Raw genomic sequence first — 17,897 nt, 5'->3', positions numbered from 1 at the left:
GTGTGGAAACATTTGGAAAACCACGCTCCATATTTGATCTCTGGAAAGGGAGTTTGGAAACCAGCACAAACAACTTTTGGTTGTTGTTTTTATTTTGATTATGTATTTTGAGGTTTTATATTCTGATTTTATTTTGTGAACCGCCCTGAGACCTGAGAGTATAGGATGGTATATAAATTCAATAAATAAGAATACTAATAACTTTTTGTGAAACAATTTATTAACTTTCATTATGTGTGAGTGAATGGCACTCTGTTCTCCAGCACATGATTTCTCTGCTTATTATACTGCCTTTTATCCAAGGCACCCAAAGAAGTTTATAATCTTAAAATATTAAGACCAATAGTACTGAAACTCAGAGGGTTTCAATTGGGGTTGAGAACATGGGATCGTGGAGAGGTTGCTTGACACCCAAGAGGTCTGTGCCTTTACTGAATTTATTTTAGCACTCCTAATCAATCTTCACAATGAAAACGGAAAATTACATTCTTTTTTTTAAAAAATGGCACAGCCATCAGTATAGGAAATAAAGTACCCTAACAAATCCAAGTATCAGACTGAAATAAAAAAGAAAATTGATAATAGAAAATAAAACTGTGCAAAATGAGTCAGGGTGACCCCAGATGAAAACTGCATAAAGACTAGTCTTGTTGATCAGATACATACTGGAATGAGCCAGCGGTACCACAGTATATCTCAAACATTATGCCCCAAAGGACCCATGGCTATTGCGGAGTCATTATGAATTATTTTTCATCATTCAGGATTTATTTGAAAGGAAGAAACATTTCTGTAGGTGGGCTTCCTGACTTTTGTTACAATGTAAAAGTATTAGTTACGGGTAGGTAGCCGTGTTGGTCTGATGCAGTCAAAACAAAATAAAAAAATCCTTCCAGTAGCACCTTTGTTGTTGTTTAGTCGTTTAGTCGTGTCCGACTCTTCGTGACCCCATGGACCAGAGCACGTCAGGCACTCCTGTCTTCCACTGCCTCCCGCACCTTGGTCAAACTCATATTCGTAGCTTCGAGAACACTGTCCAACCATCTCATCCTCTGTCGTCCCCTTCTCCTTGTGCCCTCCATCTTTCCCAACATCAGGGTCTTTTCCAGGGAGTCTTCTCTTCTCATGAGGTGGCCAAAGTATTGGAGCCTGAGCTTCACGATCTGTCCTTCCAGGGAGCACTCAGGGCTGATTTCCTTAAGAATGGATAGGTTTGATCTTCTTGCAGTCCATGGGACTCTCAAGAGTCTCCTCCAGCACCATAATTCAAAAGTATCAATTCTTCAGCGATCTGCCTTCTTTATGGTCCAGCTCTCACTTCCATATATCACTACTGGGAAAACCATAGCTTTAACTATGGGGAGGGGTATTACTCAGAAGAGTGGCGGGAATGGGTGATTGGCTGATAAGAGTGGTAAACTTGTTGATGACTGTTAACGACTGTTAACAATTGCAATTGGTCTTGCAGGAAAAAGCAAGGGCTGAGGTGCTAAAGAAAGCTTCATCATGTATAATGAGATAAGAATCCAGTGTCATCAACAGGTTTACCATTCCTATCAGCCAATCACCCATTCCCACCACGCTTCTGAGTAATACCCCTCCCCACACTCTGACTATACATAAGGGTCTGGTGACTTCTGTTTCAGTGTACCTGAAGAAGTGTGCATGCACACGAAAGCTCATACCTATGACAAACGTAGTTGGTCTCTAAGGTGCTACTGGAAGGATTTTTTAATTTTAGTTTTGATGTAAAAGTATGTTAAATATCAGATGCCTTCTTTAGTTTTCGTTGTGAGGTGCTCCTTTGTATTCAGATCAGGCCTGCGTAGAATAATGTAGCACTTGGGAAGGAAGATACAGCCCAGGAGCCCAGCACTGGAGGCCAACATAGAGAAGACCTGCACGGCTACCATGTATTTCCCCTTGGTGCTCAGGTAGGTGGGCACAAAGGACACCCAAACACTGCAGAAGACCAGCATGCTGAAGGTGATCAGCTTGGCTTCATTGAAAGCCCCAGGCAGCTTCCTAGCTAGGAAAGCCACCACAAAGCAGATGGCAGCCAAGAAACCCATGTAACCGAGGGAACTATAGAACAGGGCAATGGATCCTTCATTGCACTGCAAGACAATCTCTCCAGCGTGGGAGTGCAGGTCAGACTCTGGGAACGGTGGAGAAAGTCCCAGCCATAAGGTGCAGATAGCAACTTGGACAGTGGAACAAGAAATGACTACAGTGTTGGCCAGACGTTTCCCCAGCCATCTCCTCATACTGTTCCCTGGCTTAGTGGCCAGGAAGGCCAGCACTACAGTGATGGTTTTAGCCAACACAGAAGAGACTGCGACTGAGAAGATGCTGCTGAAGGCTGTTTGTCGGAGAAAGCAAGTCATTTTCCTTGGCTGGCCTATGAAGAGGAAAGAGGACAAAAAGGAAAGCAGGAGGGATACAAGGAGGATGTAGGAGAGGTCCCTGTTGTTGGCTTTGACTATGGGAGTATCAAGGTATTTGATGAAGATTCCTAGCACAATCCCTGTGGTTAAGGACAGTAAGAGGGCAAGGGAAGTTAGGAGGATCCCTAAATATTCTCCATAGTCGAGGAAGATGATTATCTTGGGTACACATTTATACTGTGCCTTGTTGGGATGGTGATCTTCTAGACACTTGGTGCAAAACTCTGCATCTGCAAGGAAGAAGAGTAATGTTTAATAGAGCTTTTCAGTGGGTTCAGCCAAGGCCTTGAGCCATATCTGCCCTATTTGAAGGGATTATGTTGGCATTCAGGTTGGGTTGAGACAGTCACATATCACTGTGGGTCAGGTTGGGTGGCCCAGAGTAATCTGGCTGTTTCTGTGGAGAAAGCCACTTTGCAAAGCAACATTGGTCCGATCTATGATACCTCTCAACAGCTGTTGAACATATGCATCAATCATATAGCGCAGTGTTTCCCAACCTTGTCCCTCCAGCTGTTTTCGGACTACAATTCCCATCATTCCTGACCACTGGTCTTGCTAGCTAGGGATGATGAGAGTTGTAGTCCCAAAACATCTGGAGGCACAAGGTTGGGAAACACTGATATAGCGTATAGGGGCTCATTCCCTGCAGAAAAGTCACATATGAAGGGGCACCCTGCAAAACAGACCCTGCTGCTTTTGGTTGGGTAGGGCAGAAGGAGGCAAACTGTGTCTTCCTCACCTCCAATGATCCGTATACTGTTTTTAATTAGAATGTTTTTTTTTAATTCTAAAAAGTTCATAAATGTTAGCTCCATCTGTGAACTAATTCAAGATTGGATCTGAGGTGGGGGTGGGTGGGTTCCCCAGGTTGGCCCCTAGCTTATCAGGCCAATTGGGGGGCATGTTTTAAGGCTATGGAGTGGATCAGGGAGCTATGCTGAGGCCTAATAATCTACCATAGATCCATAACAGACTTCTGTAAAACATGCATTTCTGGATTGAGAATTTATACCAAAGAGCCTGAAAAGGCCATTGGCTGTGAGTTGACAACATGTACTAAGCCTGAGGAGCAGGGGGGGCTGGGAGGCGTTTAGTGATTTAGGTATTTCTATCAGACTTTTCAAAGAAGCGTAATTCTCACACACACACACACACACACACACACACACACACACACAATGTGCGAGAGAAATACAGTGGAACCTTGCTTGTCGTTCCGAAAAACATTAAAAAACCGGAACACTTACTTCCAGGGTTTTGGCATTTGGGAGCCAAATTGTTTGTCAACTAAGCCGTTCGAGAACCGAGGTTCCACTGTACAGTGGACGCTCGGGTTGCGAATGTGATCCGTGCGGGAGGGACATTTGCAACCCGCAGCGTTTGCAACCCGCAACCCCGCATCTGCGCACACACGGGTTGCAATTCTGCGCTTCTGCGCATGCGCAAAGTGTGATTTAGCGCTTCTGCACATGGGTGAGTGCCGAAACCCAGAAGTAACCCGTTCTGGTACTTCTGGGTTCGGCATGGTGCGCAACCCAAAAATACGCAACCTGAAGCGTCTGTAACCTGAGGTATGACTGCACAAGTATATAGCGGCACCACCTTCTCCAGAGGATTGAGGGCAACATTGGGGGGGTGGCCCCCTCAAAAAAAGATTGGGGCCCCACAGTGTTTTGGCTCCCAGGAGTATATATTTGAAAGTATATATTAAAACAATATCATGAACACAATTTCACATACAAAATTCCAGTGAAATATATGAAACTTAGGAAACAGGAAGTCCAACACTAAAGCTCCCAGTCAAAAGTGACCTCATGGGTCATCCATTTCACCTCCTGCCTAAATCAAGAATTCAACTTGAAGCATACTAGCCCATCCTGCCTCGAAATGCTTTTAGAAGATGCCTGACTGGATTCTTCCCCAAGGGCTTCCCTTTTCTGCTGGTGTCACCCACCTTCCTGAGTAGAGATCGTCCCTTTTGCACAGGGGATGCAGTCATAGCAACAGATTGGCTTTCCTTCCTGAATCACTTTGACAAATCCAGGCTCACAACTTCCCACACACCTGGAAGTAGGAAGAGTCTAAGCAAAAAGACAAGGCGGGTCAATGAAAATGTGTTCAGGGTAATGTAACTATGTAAATAAGACATAGGGTTGGGAAGGGCCTAACTGGACCATTAGCCCCAGGTTCAACTTGAGCCATGCATTTTTACAGTAAAGTAAGTTTAACCTCATGAGAAGAGAAGAATCCTTGGAAAAGACCCTGATGTTGGGAAAGATTGAGGGCACTAGGAGAAGGGGACGACAGAGGACAAGATGGTTGGATAGTGTTCTCGAAGCTACGAACATGAGTTTGACCAAACTGCGGGAGGCAGTGCAAGACAGGAGTGCCTGGCGTGCTATGGTCCATGGGGTCACGAAGAGTCGGACACGACTAAACGACTAAACAACAACAAAAGTTTAACGAGAAGCTTGCAGTTAAATCGAATCCCGCAAGGCTGATACAACCACAATATGTTGTGGGTCTTCTCTGTTGCACACCCCAGCTACAGGGATGTGGGATCAGGGATCAGCAAACTTTTTCAGCAGGGGGCCAGTCCACTGTCCCTCAGACCTTGTGGGGGGCTGGACTATATATATATATTTGGGGGGAGGGCAAATTCCTATGCCCCACAAATAACCCAGAGAGGCATTTTAAATGAAAGGACACATTCTATTCATGTAAAAACATGCTGATTCCTGGACCGTCCGCAGGCAGGATTAAGAAGGTGATTGGGCCAGATCCGGCCCCCGGGCCTCAGTTTACCTACACATGGAATAGATGTTTCTGTCAGTTTGCCTTTCTTAGTACAGAAAGTATTGATCTGATGTGTAGAGATCTTTCCTCTTTAATTCAAGAGGGTTCTGGGTGAAAGAAACAATCAGAAGGTTCCTGATGTTTGGGTTATTCCTTCAGAGAAGCTGAGTACAGCTGGCTTAAACTGGTTCTGTTATCTCTTTCTGTCATGGCCACGTTGACTATAAAAGTAGGGCCAGAAGGAGCCTGGGTTTCACTTTCTCTTTCCATCTCTTTTTCCTTCTGGTGTGGTGTTCTGTGTATAGTATTAAATTTAGCTTTAGACTTATTATAAGTTACTGTAAAGGTAAAGGGACCCCTGACCATTAGGTCCAGTCATGACCGACTCTGGGGTTGCGGTGCTCATCTCGCATTATTGGCCACAGGAGCCGGCGTACAGCTTTCAGGTCATGTGGCCAGCATTACAAAGTCGCTTCTGGTGAACCAGAGCAGTGCATGGAAATGCTGTTTACCTTCCCGCTGGAGCGGTACCTATTTATCTACTTGCACTTTGATGTGCTTTCGAACTGCTAGGTTGGCAGGAGCTGGGACCGAGCAACAGGAGCTCACCCTGTCGTGGGGATTCGAACCGCCGACTTGCTTGATCGGCAAGCCCTAGGCTCTGTGGTTTAACCCATAGTGCCACCCGTGTCCCTATAAGTTACGGTAAGTTTAAGTTAAGTCTGGTGCAGCTGGATTTCTTATGGACAGTGCCAATCCTGAACGTATTGGATTTGTGACCATTATGCTCATTTGCCTTCAGCAGCAGTAAAGCTCTGCTAGATGAAATACACTTGCCTCTGGTCTATTTTGGGGGGAAATCCTGCAATGTGTTTGAGTTTTTGCTCTGCTAACTATGCACTGGAATTCTGCTCTGGATCAATAAGAGCAGAATTCCATGACAGTTTCTTGCAACTAAGAATTTCCCTTCAACTACCTTGAACTCTTTTAAATACTTGTTTATGGTTTATTCTTAAACAAATTATTAAATTCAATAAAAAACGCAACCTTTTCATTTGCTTTAAAAGGGTCTGCACACAGATGATGGGCTAGCCATCCCTGATATGAATATAACAACCATCTGCCCCTGCCCTGGGTTTGAAGTACACACAGTGGTACCTCGGGTTACAGACGCTTCAGGTTACAGACTCCGCTAACCCAGAAATACTACCTCGGGTTAAGAACTTTCCTTCAGGATGAGAACAGAAAGTGTGTGGTGGTGGTGCGGTGGTAGCAGGAGGCCCCATTAGCTAAAGTGGTACCTCAGGTTAAGAACAGTTTCAGGTTAAGAAAGGGACCTCCAGAACGAATTAAGTTCTTAACCCAAGGTACCACTGTATTCTCAAAATTTTGGGGGGATTGTCAATCCCACCCACATTTAAAAACACCAGGCATTTGAGCAGTGCTGGGCCAATACATTTTGGCACCTGAGGTGAACCGCAAGAAGGTGTGTCCTCTCCATGCCTGCCAAGTCTCCCGCAGAAAATACGGGATTAGCAGCAGCAGCAGCACCAGAAGTTGCACTGGAAGTTGTCCGGCGGCCATCTTGGGGGTGGCCACATGGCGATGGCCATCTTAGGGGTGGCCATGTGGCCACCTCCAAGATGGCAGCCGCCATGTGGCTACCCCTAAGATGGCCGCCAGGCATGCGTAGAAGCTATTTCCGGCGCCAGCGGTGGCCATTTTCTGGTGCCCATAGATGGGCAAACCGGCACCAGAAAAATGGCTGTCGGCAGGAGCAGATTTAAGGGAGCTCAAACGGGAGACCGCCGGGAAATGGTAAGGAAAAACAGGGGGTTTCCCGGGGAATACGGGGTACTTGGCAGCTATGGTCCTCTCCATCATGGAATAAGGGGTGAGTGAAGATCTACATCAGGAGCAAGCGTGGGAGGAAACCAACAGCACCTCCAATTCTCCCAGAGGGGGCTTCTGAGGAGACGTCATATTTAGCCTCCAATGATCACGTGGCAGCAGCCACAGTCGATAATAATGCATTCCTTGGAGACTGGGTACGCTGTCCCTGCCAGCCTTGAGTTTGCGGAATCCTTGACCACCATATCTAGTTATTGAAATATGTGAGACTCTTACATGTAAGGAAGTACCTCCCCCCAAAAACAGTGATACCCCTTCTCCCCATACACAAGGGGCCCACCTTGGGTGTACCTGCTAGGTAGGAGAGCTGGGAAATGACCTTTGTCTGAGACCTTGAACAACAGTCCAGTGCTGGAGTTGACAGGAACACTTATGAAAGCTTGAGGAACATACAATGAAAAGAAATACATGATTGCCCCACCGCACCTGATTGAGCCACTCAGGCCACACAATGGCATCCTGGTCGATGGTGCACTTCAGGTCTGGCAATCCCTGTCTGTCGATACTCCCAAACTTCACTCTGAGGATGGACTTATTGGGGAACACCACCCAGTTCACAATGTCCAGGTCAGCTACCAGCTCCCCGTTCTCGTCCAAATACATAGAGTCGATGGAAGAGTTGTAGAACTGGGAATTTCCTAGGAAAGGGTGGAGCTAGAATGGTAGAGAAAAGAGCAGCATTTAGAACATGGGAAAGGACACTGACTATCCATTTCTGCCCATTTCAAGCTTGGAGCAGCTCTGACTTGGGGCTAGCTGCAGACTCAAATAGCTCAGTCAATTATGGTTCTCTCATTTTCTCCAATCTTGAATTCTGTTCTCCATGTCCTTCATTCAGCTTCATCAGCATCTTAGTGCCCATTTCTTTTAATGGACACTTCTTTGTATGTGGGTTTGGCTAGTATATACACAGTATGATACAGTGGTACCTCGACTTATGAACGACTCAACAACCGAATTTTTTGACTTACGAATGGGGCAAATGGCTGCGCGCTTACGAATTCCTCGACATCCGAACGGAAACTGTGGTGGTTTTAGATAGGGTTTTTTTGACTTATGAATTTTTAGATGGTGCTGCTTTGACTTACGAATTTTTCCGTTTCCAATGCATTCCTATGGGAAATCGTGTTTTCAATGGCGCTTTTCGACTTACGAATTTTTCGACCTATGATTCTGGGGCGTTACTGCTGGGAGAAGTTGTTTGCCCTTTAGTGTCAGAGTTCTCCGCTTCCCCTTCATTTTAAGGCTTAGGGGTGTTCAGAGAGACCCTTTTTCCGCACCGCCTTGGGCTCTTGCCCTCAGGATCCACCCCTTAGGTCGGGGTAACTTATGCCTAGTTCCCCGTTGTTTCCTACCCCAGCATTGGGTCTGCCTCGAGATAGCAGGAGCGCAGATCCCCACCCGATCTCCAGAGCGCCGTTCCGGAAGTGATCAGAAATAATAATAATAATAATAATAATAATAATAATAATAATAATAATACTTTGTTATTTATACCCCGCCCGTCTGGCTAATGAAAGTGGGAATTTCAAAGGATGGCTGTGCTTCCCTTCTTGAATTGTTTCTGAAAGTATGGATTAGGTAAAAAGGTAAAGGTAAAGGGGCCCCTGACCATCATGTCCAGTCGTGTCCGACTCTGGGGTTGCGGTGCTAATCTCGCTCTATAGGCCGAGGGAGCCGGCATTTGTCTGCAGACAGCTTCCGCGTCATGTGGCCAGCATGACTAAGCCACTTCTGGCGAACCAGAGCAGCGCACGGAAACGCCGTTTACCTTCCCGCCGGAGCGGTCCCTATTTATCTACTTGCACTTTGACGTGCTTTCGAACTGCTAGGTGGGCAGGAGCTGGGACCGAGCAACGGGAGCTCACCCCGTTGCAGGGATTCGAACCGCCGATCTTCTGATCAGCAAGCCCTAGACTCTGTGGTTTAACCCACAGCGCCACCTAAATCAAACTAAAACAAATTTCTAATACGGACTCACAACACACACTTTCCCTCAAAGTTGAGTGCTTGGTGGAGGTAGTGGGGTGCCAGAACATAGCCAGGTGGATATTGCCTGGTATGGAGAAGGAAGGAAGACTTGGAGAGAGCCTGAGGAATGTTATCTTCCCTGCCCAAAAGAATTCCAGGTAAAAGGGAGCTACACATGTGATTGGGACTTGTTACCAGAAGGGTTGTGTTCTCTGAGGCCAGTGTAATGAGGCAAAAATTGGATCAGGAAGTGAGTTTGCAAATTCTCACCTTACCACTCCACTCCACATTCTCTGGCGATGAGGAGCTTTCTATGCCCTAAACCAGGGATTCTCAGACTTTTTCAGACTCTAATTCCAAGATGATGATCCCAGAATTCTACTGTCAATGGCCATGTTCATTAGAGATGTCTATGATGGAAAAGGGTGAAAGTGGAGGAGAGCGCACAATATGGTCTGAAGCTCAACATCGAAAAAACTAAGATCATGGCCACTGATCCCATCACCTCCTGGCAAATAGAAGGGGAAGAAATGGAGGCAGTGAGAAATTTTACTTTCTTGGGTTCCACGATCACTGCAAATGGTGACAGCAGTCACGAAATTAAAAGACGCCTGCTTCTTGGGAGAAAAGCAATGACAAACCTAGACAACATCTTAAAAAGCAGAGACATCACCTTGCCTACAAAGGTCCGTATAGTTAAAGCTATGGTTTTCCCAGTAGTGATGTATGGAAGTGAGAGCTGGAACATCAAGAAGGCTGATCGCCGAAGGATTAATGCTTTTGAATTATGGTGCTGGAGGAGACTCTTGAGAGTCCCATGGACTGCAAGAAGATCAAACCTATCCATTCTGAAGGAAATCAGCCCTGAGTGCTCACTCGAAGGACAGATCGTGAAGCTGAGGCTCCAATACTTTGACCACCTCATGAGAAGAGAAGACTCACTGGAAAAGACCCTGATGTTGGGAAAGACTGAGGGCACAGGGAGAAGGGGACGACAGAGGACGAGATGGTTGGACAGTGTTCTCGAAGCTACGAACGTGAGTTTGACCAAACTGCGGGAGGCAGTGGAAGACAGGAGTGCCTGGCGTGCTCTGGTCCATGGGGTCACGAAGAGTTGGACACGACTAAACGACTAAACAACAACAACAACAAGTGATGGAAAATACCTGCCATGGTTGTAGCCTTTGAGCTTCCAGTCTCTCCCTCACCCTTGGCTTAGATCTAGATGAATATGCAGCATGTAAGGCACGTGCCATGGAATGGACAGCATTGTAGATTCTGTGGCAGTCCAGAGAAAGGCTTCTTTGCAGATCATCTCGGGGCAGCAGCAATTCTGTTTTCTCTCTCTCTCTGCATCTTCTCCAGCCTTTCACTGACAATGCACCTTTTAAATAGGAACAACTAAAAGCTTTGTCCCAAAACTGCTCGATAGCAAAGAACATGGGCTCAAAGTCATCATATTTGGTCCTTTTATTTGTCTCAATAAAGAAGGAAAAAATACCATGGATTTGTTGGAAAGATAAGCCACTGTACATCAGCTCAATGGAGACATCCCACATAGCTGTTGTGATCCAGATTTTCCCAATAATGGATTTCATCTCTCTGTCAACAGTATTTTGTATGGTTAGCATTCCATCTAAGAAATATGTCAACTCTGCATAGTAAACAAATACATGGACTTGTCTCCACTTGAAGAATGGAAACATATTCAGCCCTATCGTATTTGTATTCAGTCCTTGTATGCTTAGTGAGATAACAACACAAACATCACTTCGGGTGAGCACAGGTGTCAAGGTCTTCATGAACCTCTCTCCATCGTCAGTGTCTGGAGCAATGAGACCAATCAATGTCCATCTGAAGTGAAGGAGCAGCTTGACAATTCCTGGGTACTGGGCTTCTTCTTTGGGGACCATCCGGTAGAAAAAAGGAAACTGCTTCTTATCACTTAGAACATTAGAGACAAAAGCATAACTGACCTGCAAAGGAATGGAAAATTTGTGACTCACCTGAGTTCAAATCAAAGCCCAAATGTTTCCAACCCCAGCACTGGAATAATATTAGAAACATGGAATTGTAGTATTGTATGGGATCTTGAAGGTCATCTAGTCCAACCCCTGCAATGAAGGAATCTTAACATGCATCCTTGACAGATGGCCATCCAACCTCATCTTAAAAACCTCCAAAGAAGGAGAGTCCACCATTTTCCAAGGGAGTCCATTCCACTGTCAAACAGCTCCTACTTTCAGAAAGTTATTCCTAATGTTCAGGTGGAATCTCCCTTCTTCTAACTTGAACTCATTGGTTCGGGTCCTGCCACCTGGAGCAGCAGAAAACAAGCTTGCTCCATCTTCATAGCTGCCAAGTTATCCCTTTTTTAAAGGGATTTTCCCTTATGCTGAATAGGCTTCCTCGTGAGAAAAGGGAAAACTTGGCAGCTATGTCCATCTTCCATGTGACAATCCTTTAGATATTGGAAGATGGTAATCTCAGAGCCTCTGTCTATAATATTTGAGAATTCCTGGAGAACAGGTGAGGTCCCTGCAGACTAGAGGTGGGCAAATGTTGTCCCCATCTTTAAAAAGGAGGTACCGGTAACTACCAACCAGTAGGCTTGACATCTATGCCAGGGAAAGTCCTAGAACAGATAATTCAACAATCTGTCTGTGAGCATTTATAAAAGGATGCTGTGGTTACTAAGACCCGGCATGGGTTTCTCAAAAACAAGTCATGCCAGACCAATCTGATTTCTTATTTAAATGGAATTACAAACTGGGTGGATCAGGAAAATGCTGTGGACATGGTCTATCTTGATTTCAGTAAGGCTTTTGACAAAGCCCCTTGTGATATTCTTGTAAAGAGGCTGGTAAAATGTGGGTTGAATGAGGTAACTGTTAGGTGAATTTGTAGCTGGTTTGTTGACCAAACCCATCATCTTGCGAAAAAGTGACAAGTAGGGTGCTGCAGGGTTTTGTCCTGGGCCTGTTGTTGTTCAACATCTTTATAAATGACTTGGATGAAGGAATTGATGAGGTGCTCATCCAATTTGTAGATAGGAGAACTAATAGCACATGTGGAAAGGATCTGGGGTAGCTTGTGATCCTAGTAGACCACAAGCTTAACACAAATCAACAGTATGATGCAGCAGCAAAAAAAGCTCATGCTATTCTAGGCTGCACCAACAGAAGTATAGTGTCTGGAATATTGTGTCCAATTCTGGGCACCACAAATTAAGAAGGATGTTGACAAGCTGGAATATGTGCAGAGGAGGGCGGCCAAGATGACTAAGGGTCTGGAGACCAAGCCTTATGAGGAATGGTTGAAGGAGCAGCATATGTTAAGTCTGGAAAAGAAGAGACTGAGAGGAGATATGATAGACATCTTCAAATATCTCAAGGGTTGTTACATGGATAATGGAGCAAGCTTGGCTCTTTGCTTAATGTTTTTTCTTTCTTTCCAGAAACACTAAAGCTGGTTCAAATTGAAAAATAATGTGTGATGGCATTTTGATGAGGAAAATGCCATGTGGATGTTGAAAAACATGTACAGTAGGAGCAACATCACACCCACCATAAAATGTTGTGTGGAAGCATTCATAGTCTTGTTTTGAAACTGCGCAAAAATATATATGAGTAGAGATGACTGTGTGAGGAAAGACAGAGGTTTCTGTCCTCCAAGAGCAGTGAAATTTATTTCAATTCACTGGCAATTCTCTGTTTAAAAAAGTGTCTCTTGTTGTTGTTTGTTTGTTTGTTTTGTTTTTTGGTTCTTTATAGTGAACCAAGGGAGAGTTGGATTAGGGAGGTCAATGATCATAAATAAAAAAGTTCTTTTCCTATAATTTTTCTTGAAGGAGAGACTAAAAATGAACTCGAATGAAAGTTTATTTTCAACATGTTAATATTGTGGTCTTTCTTTTGTGAATATTTAATGTATTAGAATTTATTGCAATGTAATGTTTGTATGAGATAAAGATGTATATTTGAAAAACAAATAAAAAATATTTTTTTATTTTATTTTAAAAACTGTCTCTTTCCAGCATCGCTTTGGATATACATCCAACCCATTTGTGCATTCCCCGGATTTAGACTCAGCCAGCAAATTCCCCCACCTATCTCCATTCCTACCTGTGGGATTTTATAGGTGCCCAGCAAGCTTGAAATCCAGATGGAGTTTTGAGAGTTAGCCCCTTCCAAAACAGTGAATGCATTAGTCTGTCTTCCACAGTTGTAGTTTGGAATATTTGCCTGCCCAGGAGACAGCAGGTCCAGCAAGGCATCATAGGTCACCCTTCCATCAAAAAAGTTCTCATGGATGCTGTAGCCCAGGGTGATGTTGGGTAAGAGCTTGGGATTCCGATTGATCTCTTGGATGGCAAATGCAAAGGACAAGAACTGCCAGTATTTTGTGGTTCCTTTCCTACAAAAATGTACATATCAGATCATCCTTGAACATTCAGTGAATATAACAGATTTAAGTGGCTGTTTTACAAGCTTTTACAGATAACTCACCCTCTTGATGGTTCACCCTTTTGCCAACATTTTATTTTCGTAACTTTTCCTATTTTCCTGACCATTGCCTCCTACATTTGTTCTCATAGAATCATAGAATCGTAGAGTTGGAAGAGACCACAAGGGCCATCCAGTCCAACCCCCTGCCGAGCAGGAAACACCATAATATACAACGCATGCAATGGAGTCTAGTGTACTCTATAGCGCAGATCAAGCGAAGTCATAGCTAGTGCACACTCATGCACACAAAAACACACATACATTCACATGCAGCTGCAGTTCAGCTGCAAACACACACAGAGGCTAAACACAACCTCCCGTTTCTAATAGTTGAAAGTATCCACCCTTCCCCCAGTTGTCCCATCAAACCTCACTACCTCTTTTTGAGGACCCCTTTCATGTTCTTCTCCCCGGCAGAACATTACTCTGCTTTGATGGCTGCTCATTGCCCCGTGTTTGCTCTGCAAACACCTCACTTCCCCCAGCTGCAGAGGACTGTGGATAAGCTAATGATGGCTGCTTCCAGACTGTGGCTATCTTGTGGGTGGGAATCCAATGGCACGCCAGCAAATTCCAGTGGCACCATTAATGTGATGGATTTAGGCTCAATTACAAAAAATCCCTCCAAGCCCAGAGACATTTTTTGGGGGTAAAGAAAGTGACAGAAAATATACTGGAAAGTGTGGGATAACAATTCCTCGATGGGATGTTGCATGACCTCCCTACAAGTGAATCAGAATGGGTGATATGGCCGTGACCTAGAAACAGTTGCCTTCTTTAAAATCTTAAGAACAGCCAAGAAGATGCTGAATGAGGATGTTGTACTTGGGCCAAGAAGCAAGACCCAAGCGCAAGAGTATCTCCCCACTTGCAATTCTCAGCTACAGGCATTGAGAGGCATGCTGCCTCTGTGAATGTAGAACATGATGACTAATATCCCTTGCTAACCTAATATTCCAGGAATATTCCCATAGGCATCGGAGTGAGAAAAGGATGCATTTTGCCTGATTCAGTGGGCTTTTATGTTCTTAGAGGGAGGTACTAGATAATGGGACATGGTTGACACTGTGGGTTAAACCACTGAGCCTAGGGCTTGCTGATCAGAAGGTCGGCGGTTCGAAACCCTGCGACGGGGTGAGCTCCCGTCGTTTGGCCCCAGCTCCTGCCAACCTAGCAGTTCGAAAGCATGTCAAAGTGCAAGTAGATAAAAAGCGGGAAGGTAAACGGTGTTTCTGTGCACTGCTCTGGTTCGCCAGAAGTGGCTTAGTCATGCTGGTCACATGACCCGGAAGCTGTACACCGGCTCCCTCGGCCAGTAAAGCGAGATGAGTGCCGCAACCCCAGAGTTGTCTGCGACTGGACCTAATGGTCAGGGGTCCCTTTACCCTTTACCTTTACTAGATAATGAGAGAAATCCTGGTAAGCGGGGACATTTGGAGCTCATGGAAATGTTACACACACACACACACACACACACACACACACACACACACACACACACACACACACATTATTTGCATGCCACCCTTCCGTAATTCAAACCATGCTTAAGGTACTTACAACCATAGGAGCCAACTCCTAGGGACTGAGGTCCCTTCACCTCCCCCAATAAAATATTTGAGGGAGCTGCCCCCCATTGATGGGTATTGCTATTCAAATGATGCCCTTGTGCCACATCATGTGACAATGCAGGGTGGGGCTTACTTGCTCCCCAATATTTTATTCAAGTTGGCACCCCTGCTTACAATGTGAAATATGAATAGCTGCAACATAACAAAACAATGAAGAAAACATTAAAAATTTGCAACCAAGCAGAACCATTTCTGCATAAATCACAATATCTAAAATCAAGATGTAAAAAAACAAAAACAAACCAACAGCAACACACACACCCCTCCCACAACAACCCCGCCAAACAACACTGCAACCCAGGAGTCTGTTCAGCATCCTTAGCTTCAACACCCAACCACCTGGCCAGGTGTGAGGGAGATAGCAAGGAAGGGAGCATGTCTTCCAGAACTCACGGCCAAATGATAGGAAGCAAAGGACCCATAATTCCATCTCCACAAAACGACTTACCAAAGAAAGCTGGTAGAGGGAGGGCTGTTGAAGACATGAGCTCGAAATAAAGTATTTGTGGCAGAGATGACCCCGCTAATGAGGTGGTCTCCTGGCTTGTAATAATTAGCTGAGTCTATTCCATCCCTTTCCAAAGTAAGAGGGCACCTTGTCTTTTGCATCGCACAGTCTGCATAAGGCAGTAGCAGCAGCAGAACCAGGGCCATCCTGGGTCTTCCTGGAAGAGCTGCCTCCTTTATGACCGCTCCCCTATGAAGAATTAGAAGAATCGTTTGAAGAAGCCAAAGCTTTTGTTGTGGTGACTGTGGTAATTCAGTAGCTTTCTTGATACTGCTGGAGCTATTATGGCCTGTCCTCAATCTCAGCCCAGGCTTTCGATGGCGCAGGAGATATTTGTGTGGCAGTCCTTTCTGGCTCAGATGCAAGACATCGCCTCATGTTGTTCTAATTTCCAGTGTATCTTTTAGCAGACTCGAAGTTGATCTTTGGACAAATCCCTTGGGCTTTAGTGAAAAGTATCAGCCTCCCCCCAATAAATCACTATTATTTGGATAATTATAAAGGGAAGAAGCATCACTTCTGTGACACCTGCAGGTGTGGCGCTGGAGAAAAACATGTTTGTAAAAAAAAGTTGACACCTGAAGTTCTGACATGAACATGCCAAACTTTGGTGAAATAAGACATTCATAGGAGTTTAATGTTTCCTTGGTCCATGGGGTCACGAAGAGTCGGACACGACTAAATGACTAAACAACAACAACAACAATATTTCCTTTTAGGATTTACCTGAACTATCATGGGTATTTGCATGACCTCCGACAGAGGCCTGTTGCCTACTTATGTTAGTATTTTAGTTCTTTTATAGCAAATCTCGCCCCGCTCCTCCCTACCCCCAGGCCCAGGAAAAAGGATCAAGAGGAGGCTTGACATAGAAAAACAGGATTTCTTCCCCCTCACTTACAGCAAATGATTCTGGTTTACCACAATGGGTTGGGGAATTTCCATATACAGTCATACCTCATGTTGTGTCTGCTGCAGGTTGCGTCTTTTCGGGTTACTGACGTGCCGAACCTGGAAGTCCAGGAATAGGTTACTTCCGGGTTTGGCGCATCCGTAACCTGCTAAATCGCGCTTTGCGCATGCGCAGAAATGCCGATTTGCGTTGCGTGCGTGCGTGCGGAGATGCAGCGTTTCAGGATGCAGCCATTTCAGGTTGCGAACGGGCCTCCAGAATGGATCCCGTTCGCAACCAGAGGAACCACTGTAGCTGTGTATTGTGCCTTCAGCATGACATATGATTTTGTGTCTTCACAATGTGAAGTTATGGTTAGAGTGATGGAATAGGACCTGGGAGGCTAGGGTTCAAATCCCCATTCAGCAATGAAGCTCTCTCTCATGTCTCTGCCTCCCTAAGGCTTGTATGATTGTTTGTTGCAGCAGCCTGAGCTACAAGCTCCCCAGGCGAATGGTGCCTCTGGAGCTGGCCAGGGGGTGCTAGTTGGGAATGGACAGACCAGTGGGAAGCCAGGCAGGCAGGCTCTGTGGTGGCCTTTCTTGTGCTTGCTGTGTGCAAGACCTGCTGGGAGCTGAGTGTTGGGTGCCGAAGGGGAGCTTTCCACCATGCAGGCCTGGCAGCACCTCTCTTTGGGGAGTGGCATGACTCAGGTCACTCTTGAGAGTCCCATGGACTACAAGAAGATCAAACCTATCAATTCTGAAGGAAATTTACCAGATTCAAGGAAGCAGCTCCTCTCCCTACCTGCTGGCCTCTGAGACTTCAGGTGCCGGCTCTGCCCATGTCTGGGCACCAAAAGAAAATCTGGGCATGCGCAGAACCGATTTCTGGTGCCGCGCGGCTCTGCCCATGTCTGGGCACCGAAAGAAAATTGCTTCTGTGCATGTCTAGACATGCAATTTTCGGTGCCCAGATATGGGCATGTTAGGATTTCTGCGGTTTTGCTAACAGGGCAGAGCCGGCACCGGAAGCCACTTCTGCGCATGTCCAGACATGCGCAGAAACGACTTCCAGTGCCATGCCGCTGGGTGAGTCTGTGATCCCTTATTTTTCAATGCTGAACTTGACAGCTATGGACCTCACACAGGGATCCTCTGACGTCTGACAGCACTCAACAATGAGAACTAAATATGATGTCTGATTCTGAGTACAAGGGCTGTGAGAAAA

At 45.5% G+C, this 17,897-nt stretch overlaps 1 protein-coding gene across 1 annotated transcript; it reads right to left on the bottom strand.

Annotated features, from left to right (window-relative positions):
- Nucleotides 1-1,766: 1,766 nt before the first annotated feature.
- LOC118080178 (vomeronasal type-2 receptor 26-like) lies at nt 1,767-15,921 on the bottom strand. Its single transcript, XM_088662543.1, has 6 exons — nt 15,716-15,921; nt 13,253-13,544; nt 10,295-11,104; nt 7,584-7,811; nt 4,405-4,531; nt 1,767-2,677 (listed from the first exon to the last, which is right to left on the bottom strand). The coding sequence occupies exons 1-6, from the start codon at nt 15,919-15,921 to the stop codon at nt 1,767-1,769; spliced, it is 2,574 nt and encodes an 857-aa protein (XP_088518669.1).
- Nucleotides 15,922-17,897: the final 1,976 nt, after the last annotated feature.

This window comes from Zootoca vivipara, chromosome 2 (genome assembly GCF_965207765.1).
Source record: "Zootoca vivipara chromosome 2, rZooViv2.hap1.1, whole genome shotgun sequence".
NCBI lineage: Eukaryota > Metazoa > Chordata > Lepidosauria > Squamata > Lacertidae > Zootoca > Zootoca vivipara.
The sequence above is the reverse complement of the archived record's forward strand: the minus strand, read 5'-3'. Positions and strand labels throughout refer to the sequence as shown.